At 36.9% G+C, this 20,672-nt stretch overlaps 1 protein-coding gene across 1 annotated transcript; it reads left to right on the plus strand.

Moving 5' to 3' along the window:
* Positions 1–20,011: 20,011 nt before the first annotated feature.
* Positions 20,012–20,672, plus strand: LOC145122050 (F-box protein At2g35280-like). The gene is made up of 3 exons (XM_079057729.1): positions 20,012–20,142; positions 20,247–20,403; positions 20,496–20,672. The coding sequence occupies exons 1-3, from the start codon at positions 20,012–20,014 to the stop codon at positions 20,670–20,672; spliced, it is 465 nt and encodes a 154-aa protein (XP_078913855.1).

The raw sequence follows: 20,672 nt of genomic DNA on the forward strand, positions 1-20,672 counted from the left end.
CCGTTCAGATGGTTCAGTTTACCATTTTTTTAATATTATTAATTTCAGTCGAATTTTTGTGGATTTTGGGCAAGATCGGAATTTACAATTGAAGGTCTCACTTCTGCATTTAGTCATCAAATTTGAACTTCTTGTGAATATAATGATTCTTTTCAGGCCAAGAAGAAGTCGGAAGCTGATGGTTATCAAAATTGTTTTATTTAAGTTCACTTTCTGACTTATTTTTTAACTGTATGTTAATTTCTTTTGTATAAGTTTTTGGATTTTGATGATTCTAGGGTATTCAAGTATTTTTTTAGATTCATCTTATTTATATTCACCTTCTTACTATTTAGACCGAGTTCTTATGCTATTAGTGACCGAACTTAGAAGGGGTTAGCCGTGGCCATTCCCACTTTTTTTTTTTTTTTTTTTTTTTTTTTTTTTTTTTTTATAGGTGTTTGGGATTTGCTTTTTGAACTTAAAAAGTGCTTATTTGGCAAAAGTTATTATTGATCTTTGATGGTGGCAAAAAAGTGTTGTTAAAAAATGTTTTGATTAACTTTTGTGGTGGTAAAACTTTATAATTGTAAAATTTTTAAGAGGTCATGAAAATATATAAATATATAAATAAATAAATAAATAAAGAGTGAGAGAGTTGAGTAAAGGTAGTAAAGACATTTTATCTCAAAAGTTCATTAGTTTAGAAAGTCAAGAATTAGCCACTTCTTAAAAAACCCTTTTTTTTTAAATCTTAAAAAGTTGTTTCAAGAATTAGCCACTTCTTAAAAAACCCTTTCTTTTAACTTATTAGTTTTTTTTTTAAAAAAACCAATAAGTCAATAAGTTGTTTTAAAAAGCAATCTTCCAAATAGTTTTTTACCTTATTTGGGCAAACACTACTACGACCAGAAACCTAAATCCTTTCAATGTCGGCTCCACCACGTCTTTCTTAACTACAGTGACCTACATTCCATTGTGTGTGATTGTGGAGAGAAAACTGTTGCGAATAAGAGCGAGATGCAGAGGATCAAAGAGCAGCTCTGTCAAGATTTTATGGTGTGTCTTGTTGATCACATAAGTCTCCAACACAAGCTAGAAGACCATGACAGGAAGCTTAAAGCTAATTGTTGTGGTGATGGGCGGCATGATGATGGCCATGTTCGGGATGATGGTAGTAGTGCCTAAAGTCGTTATGAAGCTTGGATGAAATGCTAGGGGTAGATTATGTAGCATATATATATATATATATATATATATATATATATAGGCTTAGGTTATTATATTCTAACTAATTATTGTGAGATTGTATGCATAAATGTGGGCCAATCATTTTACTTATTTTAAGAAAGTGATTAATACATATTATTGAATTAAATATAATTGAAAAATACCATCTAATTTAACTACAAGGGTATTTTAGTCAATTAATATTGATTTAATAAAGGAAATTTGCATATTTTAAGGGATCATAGATTCTATTAATTTTAAAAATCCGATTTTACGAATTATAAGGTTTTTAATTCGGACATTCTGATAGAATATGTTTGAGTATGTTGAAAAATAAAAATATTCTTGAAACATAAAATAATAAAAATATTCTTGAACATATTTCTTGATCATGACTTTAAAAATTTCTTGTAGAATAACAAAATTCTCGAACCATCAATTGAAGAATTAAAACAGAAATTACATTAATTGTTATAGAATACATGTAACAATTGCTAAGAATTACATTTATTGTTAAAGAATAAAACTAAAAAAAACTTTCAAATCTGAAAAAAAAAACATCAAAATCTAACAAAGACACTAATACATTCTAAAAGAATAATGTTGCTAAGAGGCGTCGTTCAAATTTCGTGGTCCGTTCTTCAAGCATCAGCTTTTGTGGAAACAAATCCAATGAATAAATTAGTGAGAAAATATCCATATTCCATTCCAACATAATTGGAATTCGTGATTCCATTCTGATAGAATTTGAATTCATTACCAATAATTATATTAATTCAGGCATTCTAACAGAATATGTTCATGATTATCATAAAAAACATTCTTTTCTGATAGAATACTATAAACGAATATTATCAAAATTAGTAATTTGGTATTCTCTTTATTAAAAAAAAGATGAATAACACAAACACATAATTCAAAACAAATTGATCTTAAGGTTCAATATCTAATACCTAACTGATAGTTGATTCGGGTGTTGTATGCATATATTTAGTGAATCTGCCTCAAAAAGTAATAACCATTCATGTCATCTCAATCTAGAATAAAAAAACCATCCTGTTCTGAGAAAGACCCCTTAAAGGTCTGCCAAATACAAGTGATGAGACCAACATGTCACTGATTTAATACAACTATCACCTAAAAGTCATGGTAGTGGATTACAGATGCACACACTTCTGTTCCTCAAAAGGCATAAAATATAAACTTCTCTGGTTGTTAAAAGTCCATTTTTGGACTGATAATCACTCGTTTATGCTAGCAGTTAAGTGGGTATGAGTTTGAAAAATTCCTACGACAGCTTGGGGTCAATTAAGAAGACCAATTTACAATAATTCACATGTTAAAACACAATACATGCATCTGGCTTTACCCTCTCCTCTGTATGCGTGTGACAACCTGAACCTTTTTCCATTTCCGTTATCCAAATACCGTTAATAAAAATTTGGATTTTTATTGAGTCCCATCGAATTCTTTTGGCTTGGAAAGACATTTTGTTATAAAATTTAGCTTCATATATGAGTCGGGACAAAACTATGCGAAATTTCGAGTTTTCCGTCGATCAAAACAACCATTCTCAGCCTGACTTGGGTTCACGGCCGTACACCCGTGTACGGCCGTACACTCGTTTACGGCCAACGTCGGGTGGACCCCACCACCGACCACAAAAACCCCTATAAATACGAGACCCTACCCCTCATTTACACTTTTCTGGCCGAACACCCTCTACTTCTCTCTCTAGACTCTCGACCGTACACCCCTAAAGCACCTTTATTCTTCCGTAAAACATCGAAAAACACCATTGAGGGTTCATTTCGGAGCATCTAGGAAACGTATTCATCGATTCCATCACTCTTGTTCTTGAGTGTACGGCCGTACACCTTCAAGATCGTTGACCGTACACTCATTCACGGTCGTATACCTTCAAAGGCCGTACACCCTTTAACAGGCAGTCTACGGCCGTACACTCCCTTTCACGGCCGAACACACTCCCTGAGTGGTACATTAGATTGAAAACCCGCTTTCCTCGATTCAATCAAGTCCCGGTAACATTCCTTAACCGAAAGCAAGTGTTTTTCCAACACTTTATCTAACGAAATCGCTAATTTAGATACATATATGTATTTAATTGTTATTAGGATTCCGTTAAGTGCCACGTACAACAACTCGAGGGTCTTCGTTTCTAGTTCATTGATTCGACGCTTGAGCACAACTAACTGTGAGTTCATACCCCTATATTTTCCCAAGTTTTCAATGTTTTTAGGGGGAGGATACAAGTAAAAGCACAAGTAACCTTGTGTTTAAAAATATAATTCGATTTATTATATTTTCCTATCACTAGTATACATTGAACATAGAACTTGCATACATGGTAAACATCGTCACTACTAGACTTGAAATCTGTTTTACAAAACATGTTAAAATACAAACATTACAAACACAGTTTTCAGAACAGAGGAAACAAACTTATGAATTATGAAATAAAAGATATTATTTTATAATGATTCATAACAAAAAGGGTTTTCATTGTATTATTCATGGATTCGTTAAGAGAGCCAACAGTGTGAGACGCCTTGTAACCAAAGTCTCCTGGAGGGAGAGCGTGAGTTTGTGTATAGATCTATACGGGAATGACAATCCCGCACCCTGACTATTAGCTACAGTCAACCTAGGGTGACAAACGTCATTTTTCACGACGTCCGAGTACGTCGTAATGTTGATCATCCATAGTATGGTTATAAGAATCCACAGGTGAAACAACGACTCGTTCACGTAATAATATACCTAACAAACAGTCAACAGGGTTAGTAACTATGTGATGACTTAGTATATACACTAGGGTAATATGAAATTAACATCCAACTTGCAGTGGGATGTGTGATCTCCACCTCATTTCCTGTTCCTTGTTTGGTTGTGGACTTAGGGCGGAATCACCCAATTGACTGTCTGTTCGATCCAGATTTCTATAACTCGTATGTACTAAGTGATCGCAGGAGGGTATTCACACTACGGTATTCATACAAAGTTTTTCGTACAAAGGTATTCATACAAAGGTATTCATATTGGTTTTCAAACAGAACAATGCTTAACAACATAAGTATGGTAGATGCTTATACTATTTGGTTTGGAACAGATAATTCAATAACTTACACTTAGGGAAAATATAGGATTTTACAGGGTAAACATTAGTACTCTACAAACAAGCGGTTATTCATTTCACTAATGAACATTCACTGATAATTATGTAATTCCTTAGTTTATGCATCCAGGCTATGCGTGAAGAATATCCGACAAACCATGGAATGTGTGGTTTCCGCCTCATTTCCTGTTCCTTGTTTGGTTGTGGACTTAGGGTAGATCCACAAAATCAATCGTCTGTTCGATATGGTTTATACATAGCTAGTATGAGCTAAGTAGTTATAAAAAGAATTGGTTAATCATGTATTCAATAAGAAAATAATGGATTTTCTTGAGGAACACTTTCAACAGATATCAAAGGACCAATACAGTTAACTTTGTAAGTATCTAGTGAATACTTCATGATTATGTACATAAGGATCCGACAACCAGTGGAATGTGTGGCCTCCGCCTCACTTCCTGTTCCTTGTTTGGTTGTGGGCTTGGGGCAGAACCACATAATCGATTGTTTGTTCGATCTGGATTGTATATGATTTGAATACACTAAGTACTCGCAGGAGGAACTGGTAAGAATCATTTTTACTTAAGGTTTATACATTCATTACATCAGAAAATATATGGTTTTCTGGAGAAAGATAACGCACTTTTCAAAGGAACAAAGAACCGTTTTTCCAAAACAAAATGCTTATGAACTCACCAGCTTTATGATGATACTCTTTCAAAACCTACTTGTATTCTCAGGACATTAGTAGACAAGTACACGTACCAGGTTCAAGAAGACGGAGCATTGTAGTTTCGAGTCTTTACTTGTATTTACTTTTGTATTCAATCGTGTTTGATTCAAATGTAATGTAAACACTATACTATTAATACAATGGTTGTTGTTGCTTTGATTACTATTGTTCAATTGTTGTGATACTATACATGACGTCCTCCGCCCCCGAACGTTTCCGCCGTTTCGGTTTGGGGGTGCGACAGATTGGTATCAAAGCATTGTTTATAGTGAACTTAGTATATCAACCAGTAAAAGATATACAACTATAAATAGAATGGGGCCGGAGTGCTCTGACTAAAAGTATACTTTTAAAATATAAGTATTTACGATAATTATACTAATAAGCATACATACTAAGAACAAGTATCACAATAAGAACAAGTAAGAACAAAACAAACAAAAGTATTTAGATGTTGGACACTACAGTCAAACCTAAGCAGTTATGTAATCATATATGGAATAAATATAACCTGATCAACTATATTTATTTGAGATACGACCAACATGTGTTTGGGAGTGATAGTGGTGTTGCAGTGAGTCTAAAACTTACCTAACTCCATATACAAAAGTATCCTTAGAACAAAACATAAAGATAAAATACTATAGGAGTATTTTAGGCACTATAATAAACTTGAATGAGAACTAAAAGACCTTTACTGGTATGTCTATAGTTACGAAGTGCATGCTTCCAGGGTTATATATAATCGGGATCTTATAGACTTAAAATTGGTGATCTTCGCTCTACTACCCGTTCCTTGTTTGGTTGTGGTTTTGGAGTAGGATCATCTATTCGAAGGTCTATTTGATCTTGGTTATATACAGCTTGCATCCACTGCTTGACTATAGGAGGACCCAGTTTAGATCATCAATAACTACAGAAGAAATGTTCTACTTAATATCATAGGATTCTTTAGACATCCCCATTCTCGTGCGAACAACTTAGATAGAGATAGCCACTCCACTACAATCACCAACAGAGGAATCAAGGAGGAACCAGAGAGGATTCATAAAGAGGGTTCCTAGAAGGAATCATACGAGGATGCAAATCTTCCATCAAGAAGTGATGAAGATCTGTGGTAAAATCCGAAGCATGATCTACAGTGAATAGGAGAACCATAAGAAAGCCCAGAAACAACAAACCCTCACAGCTGAAATCAGGACCATCATAACTACAACAGAAACTCCTCCCGAGGCGCGCAAGGTGGTAAAACACCTTATACGTCATACTAATAATTAACTAACTAATATGATCTAGTGAGTTAGTGATTACACTCCTCACACTATGTGTCAGGCTTATTGCCTTTATCATATCAGCTAAGTAACAGTAAACCAGATTCCATAACGTCATTAAGAGGGTAGTCACTATCAAATTCATAAGTCTATGTTGCGTAGACCTCTGATATGAATTGCTTCAAACGTCAGAACATGAAACACTTAGAACTAAGATAACTTCGATTCAGAATACACTCGATTCGTAACGTCTAAGGACTTACCCTCGTTTCGTATTTTAAACCTTTTGGCAGCAATATGCCACCGAAGAAGTCGAACAAAAACAAAAACAATGCACCACCGCCACCACCTCCTCAGTATGACCCGGTTGTCTTTCAGGCGGCAGTAACAGCTGCAGTGACAGCTGTCATGACTCAAATCAATGCAAATGGTACCGGTGGATCGGGTAGTGGTACCAACAGCTTTAACCACGGACACACAAGGGAGTGCTCATACAAGGACTTCATGATTTGTGGACCCAAATCCTTTAATGGAAATGGGGGAGTCATCGCCCTAATGCGATGGTTCGAGAAGACATAATCAATTTTCGAGTTATGCGCGTGCCCCGAAGGAAGCAAAGTGAAGTTTGCTGCCTGCGCCTTCTCTGACAGAGCCCTTACATGGTAGAACAACCATGTCAAGTCATTGACTCTTCCAATAGCAAACATAATGGGTTGGGAAAATCTAAAGGAAATGATGTTGGAAGAATACTGCTCGAGGGGCGAAGTACAGAAACTAGAGCATGAGCTGTGGAATCTTACCATGGTAGGCTCAAACATTATAGCATACACCGATAGGTTCAGCGACTTAGCTGCACTATGCCCGGGGATGGTTACCCCAGAGAGCAAGAAGGTAGAGAGATACATTTGGGGACTGCCTTCTCCAATCCAAGGAAACGTATTAGCAGCGGAACCTCTTACGTTTGACAGTGCCAAACGCCTGGCTCGAACTTTGGTGGACTATGGGATCCGCCAAGGCATAATGGACCATGTTCATGGGTCAACCAAAGGAGGTGATGATAATCAAAGGCCTGAGAGCATAAAGAGGAGACAACCAACACAAGAACCCTCTGAGGGACAACAGACGGGTGCAGACTATGCTGCTACGACACCAACCACATCAACACCAGGTAGTCATTATGCTGGAACCCTCCCTAAATGTAATAAGTGCAACTTCCATCATATCGAAAGGTGTCAGAAGTTGTATTGCAAGAACTGCCTCAGAAGGGGATACACCATCCGCTTTTGTAGGGCACCGGCACGACCAATCTCTCAGGTCCCATTTGAGGAAGTGAGTCAGACCTGCCATTAATGTGGTGAAACGGGACACTTCAAGAGAGATTGTCCATTGGCCAGGAACCCTGGTGAAGAGGGAGGAATGTTATTGATCACTGCAGGAGAGTCTACCTCGAAAACCCCCGAGAACAGCGGTACGTCTTCCAACTCGAATCTTTTCCCAAACCTATATTTTCAAGGAAACCGTCTCACAACTAAGTTCTAACTATAATATTTTCTTCCTCGTTAAACGAAGCACATAGTTTATGTAGAAACTAAATACTCTTTCTGGTAAGCTATAATGACTTGGTGTAGACATTAGGGCCATATATAATTAAGAACCAATAGACCTAGAGTGCGTGATTCCACCTTATTTCTTGTTCCTTGTCTGGTTGTGGATTTAGAGCAGAGTCACTCAATTAACCGTCTTATCAATCTTAATTATATATGACTTGTAGACACCAAGCGATTATAAAAGAACCAGATAGGGATCATAATATCAAGTATCATTCAATAGAACAATTTCTCAGTTAGTACACTTAATACAGTACAAAACATTCGCAGAAGTAATAACAAGGTCAATACAGAAAGCACTAGAACCGTACACACACAGATACACTGACCCCATAACGAAACACTCCTTCCGAACTAACTTAACACGCGATCCTACGATGTCATCCCTCTTAGTCTGACTGAGTCTGCGTTATACCAAACCCATGTGTCACCGACGAGACCCTTTGCCTTAAACCGACCGAATAACAAAACTCTCGTCACTCATAACGACAAACTAGATGAGAACCTTGAAATTTCATATCGCTTCAAACCTCCAAAATACTCATGCGAGGAGTATGGTATCCACCTGTAACTTTCCTTAAGCACCCTCAGCAGACCATTTTGGAAACACCACTCGCGCAACAAGTCAAGTTCAAGCATAGAGGCTAGGGACAAATACGGTTAGCCTATCGATGTTAAATGTACACGCGAGGGTGGTATATAATTAAGATTCTATGGACTTAGGATGTGTGTTTCCGCCCTATCTCCTGTTCCTTGTCTGGTTGTGGACCTGGGGCAGAGTCACCCATCCGACCGTCTTATAATTCTTAATTATATACGACTTGTGTACATGAGACAATGGTAGATGGACCAGGTATGATTCCTACCATGAACTTCAGGACAATAGCTACTCGGATCTATGAATGGGCATCCTACCAGTTGGATGAACATGGTTGAGCAAGCTAAACCTACACGCTATTCACAGATCAGAACAACAGATACAACAATGATGATCCACCGAAATACTAGTGAGGATCTGAATTCATTAAAACAACGCAAGGATTGAATGGAACCAAAGTAATCGTCTCCTTTCCTTATCCTTAACCATCCACTCGGAATCCGAATTTCGGGACGAAATTCCCTCTAACGGGAGGATGATGTGACAACCCGAACCTTTTTCCATTTCCGTTATCCAAATTCCGTTAAAAAATTTTGGATTTTTATTGAGTCCCGTCAAATTCCATTGGCTTGGAAAGACATTTTGTTATAAAATTGAGCTTCATATATGAGTCGGGACCAAAACTACGCGAAATTTTGAGTTTTCCGTCGATCAAAATAACCATTCTCGGCCTGACTTGGGTTCACGGCCGTACACCCGTGTACGGCCGTACACTCGTTTACGGCCAACGTCAGGTGGACCCCACCACCCACCACAAAAAACCCTATAAATACGAGACCCTACCCCTCATTTACACGTTTCTGGCCGAACACCCTTTACTTCTCTCTCTAGACTCTCGACCGTACACCCCTAAAGCACCTCTATTCTTCCGTAAAACATGGAAAAACACCATTGGGGGTTCATTTCGGAGCATCTAGGACACGTATTCATCGATTCCAGCACTCTTGTTCTTGAGTGTAGGACCGTACACCTTCAAGATCGGTGACCGTACACTCATTCACGGTCGTACACCTTCAAAGGTCGTACACCCTTTAACAGACAGTCTACGGCCGTACACGGTTCACGGTCGTACACTCCCTTTCACGGCCGAACACACTCCCTGAGTGGTACATTAGACTGAAAGCCCGCTTTCCTCGATTCAATCAAGTCCCAGTAACATTCGTTAACCGAAAGCAAGTGTTTTTCCAACACTTTATCTAACGAAATTGCTAATTTAGATACATATATGTATTTAATTGTTATTAGGATTCCGTTAAATGCCACGTACAACAACTCGAGGGTCTTCGTTTCCAGTTCATTGATTCGACGCTTGCGCACAACTAACTGTGAGTTCATACCCTTATATTTTTCTAAGTTTTCAATGTTTTCATGGGGAGGATACAAGTAAAAGCACAACTAACCTTGTGTTTAAAAATATAATTTGATTTATTATATTTTCCTATCACTAGCATACATGGTAAACATCGTCACTACTAGACTTGAAATCAGTTTTATAAAACATGTTAAAATACAAAGATTACTAACACAGTTCTCAGAACAGAGGAAACAAACTTATGAATTATGAAATAAAAGATATTATTTTACAAGGATTCATAACAAAAAGGGTTTTCATAGTATTATTCGTGGATTCGTTGAGAGAGCCAACAGTGTGAGACGCCTTGTAACCAGAGTCTCCTGGAGGGAGAGCGTGAGTTTGTGTATAGATCTATACGGGAGTGACAATCCCGCACCCATACAATTAACTACAGTCAACCTAGGGTGGCAAATTTCATTTTTCACGACGTCCGAGTACGTCGTAATGTTGATCGTCCATACTATGGTTATAAGAATCCACAGGTGAAACAACGACCCGTTCACGTAATAATATACCTAACAAACAGTCAACAGGATTAGTAACTATGTGATGACTTAGTATATACACTAGGATAATATGAAATTAACATCCAACTTGCAGTGGGATGTGTGATCTCCGCCTCATTTCATGTTCCTTGTTTGGTTGTGGGCTTAGGGCGGAATCACCCAATCGACTGTCTGTTCGATCCAGATTTCTATAACTCGTATGTACTAAGTGATCGCAGGAGGGTATTCACACTACGGTATTCATACAAAGGTTTTCATACAAAGGTATTCATATTGGTTTTCAAACAGAACAATGCTTAACAACATAAGTATGGTAGATGCTTATACTATTTGGCTTGGAACAAATAATTCAATAACTTACACTTAGGGAAAATATAGGATTTTCCAGGGTAAACATTAGTACTCTACAAACAAGCGGTTATTCATTTCACTAATGAACATTCACTGATAATTATGTAATACCTTAGTTTATGCATCCAGGCTATGCGTGAAGAATATCCGACAAACCATGGAATGTGTGGTTTCCGCCTCATTTCCTGTTCCTTGTTTGGTTGTGGACTTAGGGTAGATCCACAAAATCGTCTGTTCGATATTGGTTTATACATAGCTAGTATGAGCTAAGTAGTTATAAAAAGAATTGGTTAATCATGTATTCAATAAGAAAATAATGGATTTTCTTGAGGAACACTTTCAACAGATATCAAAGGACCAATACAGTTAACTTTGTAAGTATCTAGTGAATACTTCATGATTATGTACATAAGGATCCGACAACCAGTGGAATGTGTGGCCTCCGCCTCACTTCCTATTCCTTGTTTGGTTGTGGGCTTGGGGCAGAACCACATAATCGATTGTTTGTTCGATCTGGATTGTATATGATTTGAATACACTAAGTACTCGCAGGAGGAACTGGTAAGAATCATTTTTACTTAAGGTTTATACATTCATTACATCGGAAAATATATGGTTTTCTGGAGAAAGATAACGCACTTTTCAAAGGAACAAAGAACCGTTTTTCCAAAACAAAATGCTTATGAACTGCTAGAACAAAGAACCGTTTCCGCCGTTTCGGTTTGGGGGTGTGACAATGTGTGTGTAATTTAGTAGATTATGATTCGGAAATATCTTAGACTAATTACAAGGTCAGCCAAGAACTGCTAGAACACACATAAAAACAAGACGACGTTTGGTTAATCACACTTACAACGTCACGAAGCTCGGGATTGAGCTGTTGAATAACAAGCGCGAAGCTTCTAGAAACCTTATGAAGTATAGGGTAACAGAAACCCCAGTGTGGCTCCGTCGGGATCTGTTTCTCAGCCTTCTTCGCCGCCATCTTCAACTTCAACAAAGGGTAAAAATCGTCCGGATGCTTCAACACTGCCTTTAAACTCCCCATTTTATCGTTGATCAATCAAATCAAGCTACTTTCCGTGCGATCCGATCGATGAATCGATTTACAGAGATTTTATCGAAATCCCAGCAGCCCCAGAGCCACGCCGCTGTCTTGGTGCTTTCCTCCGTGACTACCTTCGGTTGTTCCTCAACTCTCGATTAGATAAATGCTGCAACTCCGGATTTTCGATTAGAACTCGTGGACGATCAGTGAGGGGTTTCAATACACGATCTGAAAGCGTCGATACCCTCTAGGATGCTAGGGCTTTATCGGGTGGGAGATTGAGGAAGACACGCTTATTTATTTAGGTTAAAAGTCAATACCATGATTATAAGGATTATTTTTGGAAGTTACTAAACATATTACTAAATTACCCTTATTTATTTATTTATTTAATTATCTAATTTTTTATTTAATTTTGATTGGCCTACATTTATGCATACAATAACACAATAATTACTTTAAATACCTCTCTCTCTCTCTCTCTCTCTCTCTATATATATATATATATATATATATATATATATATATATATATATATATATATATATATATATATGACGGAGGAAAAGGAAAAAGATCACCCAACAATATGATGATCAAACAAACAATCAACTATAAACAAATAAAAATTAAACACTTTTGTTCTTCATTTATTATATATAAAATGTAAATAGATACTACTCAAATTAAAGTTCATATTTTTTTCTAAAAAATGTACTGTTACTTTATTTGTAAAAGAAGTATTAACTTGTCAACCAAAAAGAACGGCCAAACAAACACAAATTACAAGTGATAATTAACCTCTTAAGACTAATACATGGATTATATTTATAGGTAATTAATATAATATGATAGTAAATTAGTAGATACCAACCAAAGAATAAAACATTAAAAAAATCGACATGTATTTTAACGATTAGTGGAGGAAAAATGTTCGTTTTTTAATCATCCACAGACTCGTTGATTCACTCCACCAAGCTCTTCTTGTTTTTATATTAAAGTGAAGGTTCATAAGATTAAATTGACATTTAATACCGTTCTTATAATGCAAAAAAAGAAACATTATCAACGTAACCAAAATCCGACGAATACTTAATTTCAAACTTCAAAATATAAACTGCACATATTAAGCGGAACATATATTTAAAGGATTTTGTTTACACTTACAGGAATCGATGTGCATTAGGATTGGGCTCCATTAGGGTTGCTGTTTGTATTGTGAGTATCTGAATTGCAGGTTCAATAGAGCTCACCTAGATTAAACTATTTCCCTTGAATTAGGGCAGAGATGTAGTCAAATGGAAAATGTAGTTGGGGGGGGGGGGGGGGGGGGGGGGGGGGGGGGTGAAGCAGCGATGTTTTTTGTCCTCCTATAATCTCCGATATCATCTTACCCTACTGGTCCTTGCTGAACAAAATACTAACTCCGGCCAATAGGAGCACTAAAACACCACTGGATCGCACCCTTCCCACCACACCTCCATTCTTATGTCGGAATCCATGGTAACGAGACTAAAACCCAAACAATTATTGAAACAACCTCGACCGTCCACCGGTGGTGACTCAAAGTCATGGACAGCAGGACCGCCACATGACAACATTTGTGTTTGTTGTTTCTCTAGCCTCTACATCCGATGACATCTTTTTGTTTTTGAACCGTACACATAAGAAATGGGGCAAGGGGTTAGCTCCGACATCCTCTATTTTTCAATCATAGAAGGGTTAGGATGGTAGCCAGAAGGATTTGGAACGATACAATATTGTGAGGGGTCATTTAATAGATGCTATCTGAGTTAGAGTTAGAGCTAACCGGGAGCTAACCGGGTTACGAGGTTAGAAGTTGAGTTACAGTTAGAAGTTCTGACTGAGTTACCCTCAAACTACATTTTTTATAATGGACACTTGTATACTTTGTAACATTGGTATACTTCACACATTCTTGCTTTAGGTTTTTAACATACAATTAACCATATAAATTGTCTTCATCATAGAAAATTACATTGAACTCATTCTTTTCATGTATAAATCTCATTACGTTTTGTATTACAAAACTAAAATCCACTTAGTATTTTCTATCCAACCACACATTAACATATATATATATACACACACACATTTACATTAGTATCAAAATCTGCATAACAGTTCAATCTCAAGTTTTATAGATCAAAACTAAAATCCACATAGTATGACCTGTGGTCTTGTAGATGTTGAACAAGTGGCAAATCATTCTCAAACACTCATGTATAAGAAACTATGATACAATCCGGTAGCCGGATTGGGGAAACTTCATTTGGAGATAGACATTGTTGCCGTAACATAACTTTGATTTGTACCTTAGAATTGGCATCAGAAGTGAGGAATGAGATTGAAATTACCATTATACTACTTAGTTGAAGCCATCTCTTAGATTCAGATTGAGATTAGCCAGATATTACCATTATACCACTTAGTTGCAGTCCATTTAATTTTCTGTGAAATAATTAGAAATTCACATCTGAAAATTGATATTCATATGAAAACAGAAAAACATAATAAACATACACATGAGTGAACCCAAAATCAAAACTCACCAAACCTCTATTAGATCCAGAGGACACCAAAACCAAATTTCAACATATAACTGAAGGTTCCAAGTGCGATTTCCTATTTTTACCAAATCACATAACACGGTAAGCACGAAGCTTAGCGAGTTCCCCAAAATACCACACACCAATAATTAGCCTCTCATGGCTATGTCTCGATAAGGACCCTCCAGTCATGTGTCTCAGTGAAGACCCTCCAGTCTCACGGCTCGGTCGGACCCTCCAGTCCGGTATCTCAAAAATGCACAGGATGATATACAACATAATTCACAAGACAAAATGCATGATATCACGTATCTCAGTATAAGCACATAAGATCAACATGTACACAGAATAATACAACAACATAAGTCACAGAGACAGTGTGCACGATAACACATATCACAGTATCAACAAATAAGGCCCTCCGATTAATGATGTACTAAGACCCTCCGGTCAATAATGTAAATAAGACTTTGCGGTCAAGAACACGAATAAGACCCTCCGGTCACACATAAATTACCACACAAGTAAGTATAGTGAGAAGACTCACCTCGCAGAGTAAAGCAATGTATTCCACACTCGAGCTGCTGGTCTAATCTCCGCCCCTCTGTAGCCTCCGAAATCCACAGTTGATGAAGACCCTAAAATCCACGGAAGTCAACACTCAAGACTGGCCCAAATCTAAAAGTCAACACTCAAGTCAACAGCTCATATTGACTCAACTCGCCGAGTACAGCTCATGAACTTTGTCGAGTTCCTCTGAACTCAGAAGATCGCGAAAACCCGAGTCGACTCGCCGAGTTGCTAGCCAACTCGTCCAATCCATGCAGCATCCAGAAGATCAGGAAAAACCCTAACAACTCGTGGAGTTGTCTATCAACTCGTCGGGTTCACTCTAAATCCAAGGACAGTTAAAACCCTCTCAACTCGTCGAGTTGTCTCATCAACTCACCGAGTCTGTAACGTGTCTAGACCATCAGGGTAAAACCCTAACCAACTCGTCGAGTCAGTTCATCGACTCGCCGAGTCCCTTCAGTCCAATATCTCATTTAGACGATTTCAGGCAGAAATGACGTCTCATACTCTGGATCTCACCTTCAAAGGCTCACTTATCATGCGAAGTTGCAAGCTTTACATCCTTGCATGGCATATAAGGCTCAAAATGCCAAAACAATCTCTCTTATAGGGTTTAATGCATAAAGGCTTGCCCAAAGCTTGATAAAGCTCGGATCTTTGGGCTCATGGGACCTCAATATGTCCAGATCTGGAGTCTCAACTCCAAGACCCGCTCAAGTAACTCAATAACCAAAAGATGGACGGAAGAAAACCCTAAAACTCCTCAAAATGATATCTAACAAGAGAAATGGTCAAGATGTAAGCTTTTACCTCAAATCAGAAGCTAGTCTCTGAAGAAAACTGGATCCAAGAGTCTCTCATTGATCACTACAAGAAAAACGCGATTTTGCTACGATAGGAATCTGTTGCGAAAAGCTGGAATTCCATTGCAAAAGACGAATAGCGACGAAATTTGCAACGACCTATTTTCGTCCCTAAAAACGTCGTAGCAAGGGTTTGCAACGGAAACGATAATTCCGTCACAAATGTAACAACGGAATGAAATCCGTGGTAGGTGGTATTCCGTCGTGTATTCCGTAGTAGGATTCCATCACACAATCTGTTGTAGTTATTCCATCACAAATTTCGTGGTGGTGATTCCCTAGCAAATTCCGTGGTGGTGATCCCCTAGCAAATTCCGTGGTGATGAATCCCTAGAAAATTCTGTGGTGGTGCTTCCCTAGTAAATTTTGTGGTGGTCATTCCCTAGTAAATTCCATGGTGGTCATTCCCTAGTAAATTCCATGGTGGTGATTACGTAGCAAATTTTGTCGTGCTGAATCCCTAGCAAATTCTGTTTGATGATTTCCTAGCAAATTCTGCGGTCATGAATCCCTAGCAAATTTCGTTTGATGACTTCCTAGCAAATTCCGTGGTCATGAATCCCTAGCAATTTTAGTGGTGTATATTATATACCGGATCCCATATGGACCGATGGATAATTGATTTATAAACTATATCCAAATTATTTTGTAGTACTATATGAAAAAACAAAAATAACCAAAAAATCAAAAGATTATATCATAAAATAATACAATAATTATTTATTACATGTCAAAAGGAAAGTTGCTAATCTAAAATAAATACTCTACAATAAACATATATCAACACTTTATGACCTACTACTGTTGTTGTTTTGTAAATACATTAATAAGATCCAATGTCGTTTCAAGTAGTTTTTCAAGATGCCCCACCCTTGCTTTGTTTTCGTCTTGTTGGGCGTTCATCATTTTTTTAAGCTCTTCGTTTTGCAGTTTTTGTTTAGCAACAAGCTCCCTCATTTCTTCTATTTCATCATTTTTTTCCGGAATGTAAGATACATCCGTTTTACTGTTCCTATTGGGAACCGCCTTTGCAAAAGAGCCTAATCCATAAAGTCTTCTTTTTTTATCATGACCACCAACAACAGCATAAAATAGCTTGTCCTCCTCAAATTCAACGCCTTCAGCTTCCAACTATTGTTGTTTTTCTGTATAGTCCGCCTTCAAAATAAAAATAATACAAGTTAAAAGATATCAAATTTATGAATGATATTATAGAGTAGCTACAATATAAAAGTTTAACACTAAAATGAATATTACATAAATTTCTCTATCTTTTTCATTTGCGAAAGTGACTCCATCGCTGATTCTTTGTGTGTGTATACAGGAACAATTCACTATGGGGTGGATCACGTCCTAATTTCCTCTTCTACATAAATACCATATAAAATGTCAAATATACAGATAAACATATATAAACATTGATACAATGTACCATTAAAAAAAATTACCAAATCATAAGCTATCTTCAAATGACTTGCTGATCCAGCGTTATGTGTAGGTTTTGCTACTCCATCAGCCACACCGTTACGCCTATTTTTCTTGTTCTACTCAGTTTTAGCTTGTATTCTTCTGTATTTCATTTTAATTGCCAGGAGTTCCAGACTTCTTGTGGAATATGAGCTGGTTTAAAGCCATGTTTGTTTCTTTTTGGTCTCCTCATGTTCAAGAAATATTGACCATAACTTTGTGCTACTTTCCTTACCCAAGCTTGCCTCACCAGCGAGTCTATTGTTTCATCCCAACAATATTTTTTCTACACATTAACAATATAAACATAAGTTTAAGTGTAAATGTTTACCAAACAACAATTTATCACATATAGTTAATTACCTGAAACTCCTCCCAATATAATTCGCGTATTTCTTTGCTTACTTTCCCCCAAGCGTACCCTTCTGGATCTACTCTTTGTAAAAAGGACCGACTAATAAAGTGTGCACAAGGGCCTGGTGGCATTAGCCTGCAAGTAATTAATCATGTGATGTGTTAAGTTATGAATTGATATGCACGTGTAAACCAAAAGGTTATACATAGAAAAAGTTGTAATTAAGATTTGATTGGTAAATCACGTTTTTTTTTCAAACATGAACAGTTAAACGTCCATCTGGTTCACAATCTTCAGGGGAATTGTTTTCACCTTCTACAGTTTCCACTACAGATCCATTCATGGTTGGTTGTGTTGGTGATGGGGTAGATTCTGGGATAGGTGTTGTTGATGGGGTATATTCTAGGGTAGGTGTTGGGATAGATGTATATGTTGAGGATGTGGTAGTTCCTTTACTTAAGAAGGGTGTGGTAGTTACTGTAGTTGTGGAGGATGGTAGTATAGATGTAGGTTTTGAGGTTGTTGTAGTAGATATAGGTGTTGATGATGTGGTAGTGGGTGTCGGTGTTGAGGATGGTTTAGATGATGTAGGTGCTGAAGTTCGACATCTTTCTTGCTTAAAAATTAACAAAAAATTTTAGTCAATACCAATGTATTAAAGATGATATACTACTGATGAGAAGAGAGAAACAAACAATAAAAATAAATTATATATGAAGGCATTACTACGCATGCAAAGTATTGAATACAATCAAAACCAATTTACTTGTAATTTAAGATGATAATATACATGAAGATGATCAGAGAACAAGTAACGATCCTCACGATAAATATAAATTAAATAAAAATTAATTTTAGATGAGTGACAACCTATATCGCCAAAGTCAGTGCACAAACGTATAATTAGCCGTCGGAGATGATGATTACAGAAAATGTAAACCCTATTTCTAATCAGTAAACTTACCCTAATATGCAGCCTAAACGTGTGTAGGTTGGAGGGAAAGGAATTGCGAAATATTTTGAACCTTCGCTAATAAAAAATTCGAACTGTGCTAATTACCGCTAAATATTTAGTAATTCAAATTTATTAAAGTAGTTCCAGATTGATAGATAGGGTATATACATATACCTAACGTCAAGAAAGAACATAGACTAATGAGGTGTTCATAGTATAATTTTAATTTAAAATTATAAACGAGGATTAAACATTAATAAACTATACATCTTTATGCTTTTATGTTTAAACCAAAATTTATATACAAAAGACGTACGGGTCATGTCAATATATATGGTAGTTGCTTATGGTGTCGATGGTATACCCATGGATGACATATGGGTCATTGGTCAACATGGTAGTTGCTTATGGTGTCCATGGTATACCCATGGATGACATATTGGTCAACATGGTAGTTGCTTATGGTGTCCATGGTATACCCATGGATGACATATGGGTCATTGGTCAACATGGTAGTTGCTTATGGTGTCCATGGTATACCCATAGATGACATATGGGTCATTGGTCAACATGGTAGTTGCTTATGGTGTCCATGGATGACATATGGGTCATTGGTCAAGATGGTAGTGTCTTATGGTGTCCATGGATGACATATGGGTCATTGGTCAACATGGTAGTGTCTTATGGTGTCCATGGATGACATATGGGTCATTGGCCAACATGGTAGTGTCTTATGGTGTCCATGGTATACCCATGGATGACATATGGGTCATTGGTCAACATGGTAGTTGCTTATGGTGTCCATGGTATACCCATGGATGACATATGGGTCATTGGTCAACATGGTAGTTGCTTATGGTGTCCATGGATGACATATGGACTGCAATATTAATGAGCATAATATTATGGTTTTTCAATTTGAAGAAACGTAAGTTAATTTAGTTTACCTGGCAAACGCATCTTACTTCTTACCCGAAGTCGTAGGTTCGAATCCTATTTATGTCAATAATTTTATTTAAATTCGTCTCTCTAAATTTAATCAATAATTTTATTTAACTTCATCTTTTTAAATTTAAATTGTCAATTTATTTAAAAAAAATGCCCGTAGGTATTGACAAAAATACCCTAACCATTTACGTAGTAACCTTTTTACGTTCAAGGGTAATTATGTCAATTCATAGTCTAAACACTTAAGCACCATAATTTGTAGTCAGAGTCATCCCATCGTTTCAGTTTATCGGCGATAGATCAACTACAATCCATTCCCAACACTCAAAATTCCGGCATGTTGATAAATAAACCCTAAAATCGTTGTTGCTACATAATTTGAATTACACTCGATGCGGTTCAACATAATGGCAGCGAGTTGTTCTTCAGAAAGAATGCAAACAAGACAAAAAGGAACAAGGATCACTGCTTTGCCATCGCACTTGATCGAAAACATAGTAACTACGGTTGGGGGAAATTCACCAATCGATGCTTTTAAGTGACAGTTAGTGTAAGTATGATGTGCATTACTTATATTATACTTGTATACATACTTAATTTAGTGTTTAATAGATGAATTTTGTGTTGATTTGTGAATTATAGTTGCAAACTCTTTAGGGATTCTTTAACATTAGACGCAATCTATAAAACCATAGACACAAATCGATTAAGATTTCGTCCATTTAGTGTTCAACAGTATGAAGTCATAAGCAAATGCAGAAAGTTGAACAACCCACACGTACTCTTCAACGATGGAATTGTACTCTTTTTTAAGCAATCGGATAATTGTGAATTTAATTAGTTTTCTATATTTGTACTTTTAAAATTGTATGATTACTTATTGTATGTCAGGCGAAGTACTTTACGATAAGGGAAGAAATAACAGGGAAACAGTTGCTTCAAGATGCAGTCGATCAGGGGCAGTTGGATGCGATCTTCGTTCTGGGAATGATGTTGATGACCGAAGGCATTGAAAGGAAGCAAGAAGCTCTGATCATGTTAAATAGTGCCTACGTTAATACTAGATGA

Source organism: Lactuca virosa, chromosome 1 (genome assembly GCF_052849685.1).
Source record: "Lactuca virosa cultivar CGN04683 chromosome 1, Lactuca_virosa_CGN04683_v6, whole genome shotgun sequence".
Lineage (NCBI taxonomy): Eukaryota > Viridiplantae > Streptophyta > Magnoliopsida > Asterales > Asteraceae > Lactuca > Lactuca virosa.